The sequence below is a fragment of the Bidens hawaiensis genome, unplaced genomic scaffold (genome assembly GCF_021521415.1).
Source record: "Bidens hawaiensis isolate Kalapana, Puna unplaced genomic scaffold, B.hawaiensis_p1.1 tig00002307_1, whole genome shotgun sequence".
In the NCBI taxonomy this organism is placed as follows: Eukaryota; Viridiplantae; Streptophyta; class Magnoliopsida; order Asterales; family Asteraceae; genus Bidens; species Bidens hawaiensis.
The window spans coordinates 1,360,724-1,370,418 of NW_027491124.1; the positions used below are offsets into that span (position 1 = coordinate 1,360,724).

The 9,695-nt window shown below is 34.6% G+C and overlaps 1 protein-coding gene and 1 long non-coding RNA gene across 2 annotated transcripts; both read right to left on the reverse strand.

The window, feature by feature from the left end:
- Positions 1–644: 644 nt before the first annotated feature.
- LOC143616710 (uncharacterized) lies at positions 645–1,905 on the reverse strand. Its single transcript, XM_077089467.1, has 2 exons — positions 1,644–1,905; positions 645–1,574 (listed from the first exon to the last, which is right to left on the reverse strand). Exons 1-2 carry the CDS (start codon positions 1,902–1,904, stop codon positions 1,029–1,031), a joined length of 807 nt encoding a protein of 268 aa, XP_076945582.1. The 5' UTR covers position 1,905; the 3' UTR covers positions 645–1,028.
- A 7,257-nt stretch (positions 1,906–9,162) lies between these two features.
- Positions 9,163–9,695, reverse strand: LOC143616718 (uncharacterized). The gene is made up of 3 exons (XR_013150706.1): positions 9,608–9,695; positions 9,381–9,521; positions 9,163–9,278 (listed from the first exon to the last, which is right to left on the reverse strand). It is a non-coding gene; the product is annotated as an uncharacterized LOC143616718 (long non-coding RNA).

Here is a 9,695-nt window from a genome sequence, read left to right on the forward strand (position 1 = left end):
TCTTAAAAAGGTTAATCTTGGCTACATTATTCCTATATTACAACGATGAAAGACTCAATATGGTAGTCACAAAGCTTTCTTTTGCCATTCAACAATTCTCAATTACAGGCTTCATTACTAGCCTCTTCTTTTTTTTTTTACGCTTTTGTCCATTTTAATTATCAATCTCACTAAATACACATTTCCGTTTTGATGGAGTTCCAAACTGTTGTGTGCTACCATTTTAATTGCACTCACCCACGTCTGCATGCGCAATCTTTTTATTTCTTGCATTTGCTTTATATATGTCCACTTTTATGCGGTTAATTAGTTAGTGTGTTAGTGGATTGATGTTAGATTGTAAGGCTATTTAAGCCCATAGTGTTTTGCTTTATGATTATGAATGAAAAATATGAATTTATCTGAATTCTCTCCATAGTTCTAATCTGGATTTCATCTATTTTCTTTGGACCATTTGATTAACAAATAGGTTCGTATAACAAACTTCTCATAAATTAAATGTGGGGTGGGATCATGTTTCCTCTACTTACTTATTTGTTTGTGTCTGTGTCTACCCTTCGTCTTCCTCTACAGGTGCACCTAGTAGTAGAAGTGTTGCACCTACCTTCACATTTACACAGGTATATATCCGATTCTGTTAGGGGGTGTTTGGTACAGAGAATGGAATTGCAGAGAAATGGAATAGAGAAATGGAATTGCAGAGAAAGGGAATTGGTCTGGAGAATGAGAATTGACTGTTCTGTTTGGTAGTACAGAGATTTCAGTAGAGAAATATAGCTGAGAATCATTTCTCTTGTTTGGTACATAGGAAATAAACAGAGAATTATATCAACTTTATCATTAGCACAAGTATTTTTTTCATAACAAATATTTATTAAAAAATAAAAAACATATAAAAAGATGCATAAATTCCAACCAAAATATGCATTGATCAAACCAATTCACATACAAAACATAGTTTTTAAGCAAAAAACATCAACCATAGTTAAAACCAATTCACATACAAAACATACTTCAACCATACACAACTATCCCATTGAACCATCGGTATACAACTCGACCATCTCAATTTTCTCTTCTATTGTCAACGCAAGAAAAGAACGTCCTAGATCCACATCTTTACCAATCAAATGAGCTGCTTTGAACCGTTTTTTCGTAGTGATACCTGGTAAAGCTTTCAACTCATCACTAACCTTTTCATAGATTTCACGAGCCTCCATACCTTCTTTGCTAAGTTGTTCACCCACCATCTCCCCAAATCGAAGCAAAACTTCCTTAATATCTTTGCAAGACTCTCGATATATCTCATCTGCATCCGTGCTTCTACCTCTTTTGCGCTTGCTTGTTACACTTCCTGTTTGTCCTTCAGATCTATCAACATTTGGAACGGCTTCATCAACAAAATCAAAGTCTTCTATATCAACAGGTGAGCTTTTTTGCGTCTCTTGAACAACATCTTCTTCTCCAAGGTCAACTGCTTTACTACCAGTAGCTATATCCTTACCGAATATGGTACACAATTTGTCATAGAAAGGAAATGACTTGTCACGAAAATTCACAGCACCTTTGTGAGACTACAAGACAATTACAAATAAATTAGACTAAAATTTTAAAATCTAAAAAATATATTTTTTAGAATATACCTTCACATATTCATTCCAAACACTATCATCGGCAATAATACAACATTTTTGTTCATCCCAACCAAACCCACTTGTATGCACCATATCATATACAATGCTAAAGTGTGTCTTCCATGTCTTCATCCTAGACTTTATATGTGGTTCTGCTTTGAGGCCAGAGTTAGGAAGACTTACATCTAGCAATTGTTGAACACCATTTAAATAACCTGGTTTGAATCCATTGTCAGCACCAGCATACTTTCCGGATGCATGTATCTCCATTAATGCATCAATTAGCTTTGCATCTTCATCATTTGTCCAGGTATGCTTGCTCCGAGTAACTCCTCTCACTATATTTGAATCTGCCATTTCTACGTACAAATGCATAATTATACAATTAAAAATCATAATTCATGTAACTACAAATACAAATATAACAAGAAACATTAATAAGAAACAAATAAAGTGCATAAATAAACATTAATAAGAAACATCCTTGGTTCTACAAAAAAAAATACATAATTGTCAAACATAATTAAGAAACATTATTGGCACGCTGCGCACGCATCGCAGTCCAACTATTAAACATTTCATTAGCAAGAAGGTCTCTACGATCGGTCCATTCTTGTGAGGGCTCGATCATAGAAATAACATTGTCATGGTCATTTGCAGGTTGTGTGTGATTTACTGGGATTTCGTTATCAAGAGGGTCTTCACTCATTGTTGTTCGTATGAAATTGTGCAATAAACAACAAGCAATGATGATACATGGCATGGACTCTATGGGATGATATGAGTTATCACGCAAAATAGCCCATCTATCTTTAATCATTCCGAAACATCTTTCTATAACATTCCTGGCCGATGAATGTCTCATATTAAAGAACTCCTTAGCATTCGTAGGAAGACGAGACCAATCGTTAAGATGATAACGTTGACCTCGATATGGAGTTAAAAATCCTTCACCATTTGTATAACCGGCATCACAAAGGTAGTATGTTCCTATAATTAACCATAAACTCTATGTTAATTATCATACTTAAATCTATGTATATTCTTTGAAAATTGTCTATCACATACCCGGAGTTATTTTAAGACCATTGGGTCTACTGATTGCATCACGCAAAACTCTACTATCAGCTGCAGAACCCTCCCATCCCGCTAAGACATACGTAAATAAAAGGTCTCTCGTACATACTCCGAGTACGTTAGTACAAATCTGCCCTTTTCTTGTCCTATAAGGTTTTCTATCAATAGCAGGGACTTTAACTTTAATGTATGTTCCATCTAATGCTCCTAAGCAACCCTGAGTTAAAAGAAATCATTACTTACTAATGTATGTTAGCAAAAAATATCTTTAATAAAAAATGTGTTTGACTAACCTTAAACCATTTCCATCTTTCATCAGTTTCATTATCTGGCACTGGCACGGGTGACTTGTAGAGTTCTTTGTGTAATCGACATATAGCATTTAAGACTAACTTGAAATACCGACTTACAGTTTCCCCGGACCGATGAAATCTGTTGACTAGTATCCTATTCTTTGCATTATGAGCAATGGTATGTAAAAACATAGCAACTTGCTCATCGACTAGCATGTTTTTACTATTCTTTAGTCCCCCTCTAGTTTCTAGCATATCACAAAGTGTTGTAAATGCATGTATATTCATTCTTATGTTAACAACACTCGTAACATCACTTTCATAAACCATCCTCACCATGTTTTCACGCCTATTATGGTAACTCATTAAATATTTTGTACGTAAAGTCATTGACTCAATCGACCGACGCAAATGATAAGTACACAACATCCACCAACGAATCGTAACATAAATGACATAAAATGCACCTATGGCAACTATTCTTTTTCTGGAAGGTGATCTTGCCATCTACACATAAAAATATAAGAAAATTCAAGAAAAACAAATAACTCCAAAATATAATCCACGATAGTTTATAATAAGCGCACCATGTTCAGAGGAACCAAACTTATATATGTCATTAAAATATGATATTATGGCTGCAAAAAGATATCATGTTGTTACTTTTGTTGCACGGCTTATTTCTTATCGAACGTGTCACCACAATGCCGGTTCGGTTGCTTTTTAGTACTCTGTTTATTATTAATTTCTTGGGCTGGTTTTTACCAAGTTTAAGACCTTAAATATATACACTTAACTTCTGGAAATTTTGTTAAATTTTCAAAAGTTAATAGAGTCGCATGTCGGGTTGGTTTTTGAGTTAGTTTTCACTTAAACGGGTTACCAAACGCCAACAAGTTTGGCTTCGGTTTTAAGGGCTGCACGTTGTAAGTTTTAAGAAGTTCATAGTCTAATTTTTCTGTTTCACTTAGAGTAGTTTTAGATCAGATTATATATAATCAAAATAGTATATTTAAGGCTGCAAAAATATGTCATAATATCATGTAGGCTGCAGGTGTCGTTTCTTATTAAAACGGGTTACCAAAGTGCCGGTTCGGATGCTTTTTAACACACGGTTTATAGGTATCTTTCAGGGCTGATTTATACCAAGTTCAGGGTTCAAAATAAACACGTTTAACTTACAGCTTTCTGTTTTAAAATCAATATTTTCTGTTTTGTAGTTTTAGTTATATACCTGTCATATTTTTATTCCAAGAATGCCCTTTGCCACATTTATTGACTAAAACTGGTTCCTCACCACAACACGGTCCTGGGCCAGTTATAATATATTGCAAATGACTTAATAAAAGTTTCATACTGATAATAGGGTTCTCGGAACCTTAATAGTGGCTTTGGTTCGTTTGGGCCCGTTAGGCCTTTTGTTCGGTTTTAAAATGTATGTTTTCACATCAAAAAAGTTCGGGTCAGATTATATGTTTAAAATAATATATGTGGGCTGTTAAAATGATATCATAACGGTACTTAGACTATAGGGTTCAGTTCTTGATCAAACGAGCCACTTAACTGTCGTTTCAGGGTATTTTAAGGCGCGGTTTTTATAATACTTTTATAGCTTCGTCAAAATACTTTTATACAAACAAAAAAGGATACCTAGTTGCTGGAAAATATGTGATAAAGTTCCAGGGTTCAATGGTTGCAAGACGAGTTGTTTTTCAAACTATTTCACATGGAAAATATTAACCGATTGGCCATGAGAGTGGCCACTGTTTTGAGGGCTGTTATAATACGAACTTAGCACATTAATATTCTTGATTATATCAGCATTTAGACTGTATATTTCTTGGTTAGTTCATGATTTTGTTTAGGTTACAATGATGTAACCGGTTTTTAAGCTTTATTTCATTAGGTAGTTGTTAGGATACCGGTTTGGGCTGTTAACACACGGGTTCGGGCCTTGGATTTGTTAACATGTAATGAGCATAAAAAAACGAATTGATACCTTCAATATGCAGACTCACACAAGATCAGAGGAGTAGAGAAAGAGAGCGTACCAGAGAAGGGGTGCCTTGGATTGGATTGGGATTCCAGTGGAGGTCAGAAGAGGCTGGAGAAAGAAGATGATTCCAGTGGAGGTATGCGATCGTTGAAGAGGCTGGAGAAATGGGAGAAATGAAGAGGAAAATGGAGAAATGAAACCCTAGAGAAATCAATTCTCCGCTTTTTTTAGAGAAAAGGAAATGGAGAAATGGAAATGGTTTATTTCCATTTCTCACATCTTTCTTTCGTAAACAAACAAGAGAATTGTTTCCATTTCCATTTCTCACCCTCCAATTCTCTGTACCAAACACCCCCTTATAGTTTTGTGTCTATTTAACCTATTTAATTTTGTTGGCAAATAATTTGTTTAATCCATTGGAGTCAAAGTTTAGGGGTTATAGTGTAATTATATCAAAGTACGTTTATGTTGTATATAGAATGCCCATGTAAGTATAGGATCTAGAAGTGTCAAATGAAAAGTTTATAACTTCCATGTAACTTCCATACCACATGTCAGAATATGATTGGTTCTGATAGTCTATAAACAGGGGTCAATATTCAAGAGTCAAAACATTCAGAAATGTTGTAAAGATTGTATTATCAGATTGTTAATAAAGTTCTTGTTGATTTAATTCAGTTTCACCTTTTCTTATTCGATCAAGTTGTGTAAAGATCAAGTTTGGGCAACAATTGGTATCAGAGCATCAGGCTCTTTGGTCGATTAACTGAAGATTAGTGGTGATTGGGGGTGGATTCTGACAATCAATTGAAGATTAGTGGTGGATTCCGATAATCAATTAAAGATTAGTTGTGATTGATAGTGGATTCTGGCAATAAATTAAAGATTGGTGGTGATTCCATTTTCAATTTGTTTTAATAAATCAGAGTGTGATTTGTGGTGGTGACCGGTTGTGATTTCCAGCGAATAGAAAGGGCATCAGCGGTGATATTCCGGTGGTGTAGGGTAGCGAAGACGGTGGATTCCGGTGGCGTAGTGGTGGTCAGTAGTGATTTCCGGTAGATAAGAGAAGGCATCAAGCGGTGGTATTCTGGTGGTGCAAGGCAGCGGCAACGGTGGATTCCGGCAGCGTGGTGGTAGTGGCTGCAATTTTCGGTGGTATAAAAAGGAGTCGGTGATGAATTTCCGACGGGGTAATCGAAAGTCAAGGGCAGCGCGGTAATTGTGTTTGCGAGCTATTGTAAATCCAGCGATATCCGGTAAATAAAGGCGGACACAAGGGTGGTTTGTTTGAGTACGAATCAGAAACCGAGATTAAAGATCAAGAGTGATCTATTCCAACAAAATAGGAGATTTTGTTGAAAGGATTCAAACCAACAAGGAGATAAATGAGGAACGAACACTTTTAGTGGCAATTATTGAAGATGAAGATAGAGAAGCACAAGATAATGATAAGAAGAAGAAGAAGAAGAAGAAGAAGAAGAAGAAGAAGAAGAATCAAAGTGTAAGAGATGAAGATCAAGAGGAAGATGAAGACTCCATTCCCTTGAAGATTGAAGATAAAACTTGAAGATGTTGAAGGCATGGACTAACAAATTAGGGGGAGATGTTGGCAAATAATTTGGTTAATCCATTGGAGTCTAAGTTCAGGGGTTATAGTGTAATTATGTCAAAGTGTGTTTATGTTGTATATAGAATGTCCATGTAAGTATAGGGTCTAGAAGTGTTAAATGGAAAGTTTATAACTTCCATGACACATGTCAGAATATGATTGGTTCTGATAATCTATAAATAGGGGTCAATGTTCAAGAGTCAAAACATTCAGAATTGTTGTAAAGATTGTATTATCAGATTGTTAATAAAGTTCTTGTTGATTCAATTATGTTTCATCTTTTCTTATTCGATCCAGTTGTGTAAAGATCAAGTCTGGGCAACATTTGACATTGATTTATACCATTTTGATAAACAGATGACATTGATGTACTTTGTTCAGTTTATAATATACCAATTTGAGGCAGCGAGTCAACTCACTGGTTCTACATCAATTCGCCACTCTAATACACCTCAATCATGCATGGTGAATACATCTTTTTTCCAAATTTTGAATATGTGAATTGGATGCCTAATTGAACAACTTCTAATAATTTGTTTACTTTGTATGCTGGCAACCAATTAAAATGAAAACCAAAGACAAACACAGATAGACAGGTATTGGTTTGCCCCATATGTTGTGCCATGTTAATATGGAATGGTGATCCAGTTTATTCAATGTAAGTTTCAATTTTTTATTATTAGTGTAAGTTTAAGTTTTATTAGTATGAACAGAGATGTTGACTTCTACCATAGTGCATAATTTGTAAGATATTTTCAACTACATTGACAAACTTTCGTTCAGCAGAAAAAAAAAGGTGTAAAAATTGGTATATTATGTTTTGTTTGTTTGGCTTACAAAACATTACATGAGCATCATATATGACTTCTATCTTGATTCTTGAATTATTTTTTGTTTTGACTCATGTTTTTATTTTTGTAGGGATTGTTAATTGTGCTAAAGAAGCTAGGTGTGGAGCATAACTCACCGAGTCAGAGTTAACACATCATGGTAGGCTTGATATTATTTTCTAATAATCGATTTTAATGTCATTATGGATCATTAGGCAGCTATGGCAAGGAGGATAAGGTAAAACGAGCCTACGATTTGGACGATTTGGTGGCTCTTAAATACAGGGGATCGACTGTCACCACAAACTTCCCTTTAAATGCATATTACTTATTGTCTCGGTTTTATTTGATTGAACTAAACATATGTTTAATACTTATACAACAAAACTTGAAGACATGAAAACCTCAACGGGGACACTTACGCTTAATTTCATATTATTCATTCTACAAATCAACCCATATATTTATTTTAATCTTATGTTGATAATTTGATGTAAGCAGGCAATGCCTGATGCTTGGCCTTTTAAAGACTGTGTTGATGTTCATGATGTACCATATTATCTATACTATATCTATAATATATATAAACGAAAACCCAAAAATCTTATGTGTCGCGATGTGGTCGCTCCCCTTTTTATGGAAGCAAATGGTGAGCTCTCGTTAATTTACCTTTATAAAATTCGCGGGTCATGGGTTTAACTGTCAGATCCTCCTAAACCAGAAATCTATCAACTAACCCATTTCTTCACCGTGGTTTTCATTCTAAACTCTAATATTCACAAGAAACTGCTTGGGCGTCATATCTTCACCATGGAACGAAATCACTACAATTGAATTTGGAGCCCTAAGGTTAGTATTGCGTTCCGTTCTTTTCAAGGTGCAATTCGGATAGAAGGTATGTTCCCCTAAATTGATTTGCTCTAATTTAACATCTGTTATTTGTTCAGATTTCATTTGAGGATTCATCAATCGATTGCATTCATGAAGTTTCTGTTTCTCCTATCGTCAGTGGTCTTATTGGGCTTCTTCTTCTTCTTCAGAGGTAATCACAATAAAATGTTGTTGTGTCATTGGATTGTGCATTGGTTAACCTAATTTGGACTGATCCAGTTGGAGAAATTTGGACCTATATTCATGTGTGCTTCATACAAACCCTAAATATATTTTATATTGTATTTTGATAGGAATTTATTAAAAGAGCACAAACTCTTCTATTTTATAAGGTATTCTATGATGAATATTTTAATTTTCATTCTATTATGATTACATATGTTCATGTATACTTTAATTTTAATTTTAGATTTTGGTTTGGGTATTAATCGTATTTGACTGGCAAAGTTACTTTTAGGGTCAAATACATCAAGAGTTCAAATTTGATTCAGAATTTGCTTGAAATAATCAAATCAAGTTGATAGCTAAATCTTGTGGATCTTGCTAATTCGGAAAACATATTACATTATGTGGCAATAGAGGTATAATATTCAGAGTTTTATATTTTAAAATCAACCTTTGAATTCATCAACATGGCAGGGAAGAGCAAGGGAAGTAGGTGAGATAAATAAGAACTTGCTTACACTTGGTCATATAGTAAATGCAGCGTTTGATCCGTCGGGATATGTTCCATACAGGTAATAGTTCTTTACTACAAACATTATAATGCTAACTATTAAATTAAACTTTTTTCTTTAATTAGTTTAAAATATTGTAAGGGTAAATCAAACCTGCAAGCTTTAAATGGGGGGGTGATTTCTCTGTATCTACTCAATACTTCTTCAAAGCCATTACAAAACCTCTCTTCTGGATAAAAACTGAAAACATATTGATCATGCGTTGAGGCTGCAGGTTGGTAGAAAAATCAAAATGCAAGATCTAAGATTTAAAATTTAAGACTTAAGATCCATAATAACAAAATTATCACTATAAATAATAGTTATATACCATCTCCAAAACCATAACATGGAATCAAGTTATCCTCATCAAAGGCGGCTAATGTTTTCCCAATAATAGTTATTGCTTGCTCGTATGGATTCAAATTATCTCCAATATGATGTAGGCTTTTTCGGTTGAAAGACCTTGAACCTGTTTTAGCAATAAATAGTTAAAATGTTTCTTCAAGTATTGTAATTAAGAGAGGAAAATCAGGGATAATATAGTTACCGACTTACCGGCCCATTCAGTGCTCTTCGTGAAATCAATAGCGACAATAAGGTTAGAAGATTCAAGTCCCGCGTGTGCTAGAGTTTCAGTCACCTG

What these genes read in the sequence shown, in the direction of transcription:
- LOC143616710 (XM_077089467.1), bottom strand. Translation starts at nt 1,904, where the DNA reads ATGGAGATACATGCATCCGGAAAGTATGCTGGTGCTGACAATGGATTC. An exon ending in TTTGGAATGAATATGTGAAG is followed by an intron (nt 1,575 to 1,643) that starts GTATATTCTAAA and finishes ATTGTCTTGTAG; the next exon opens with TCTCACAAAGGTGCTGTGAA.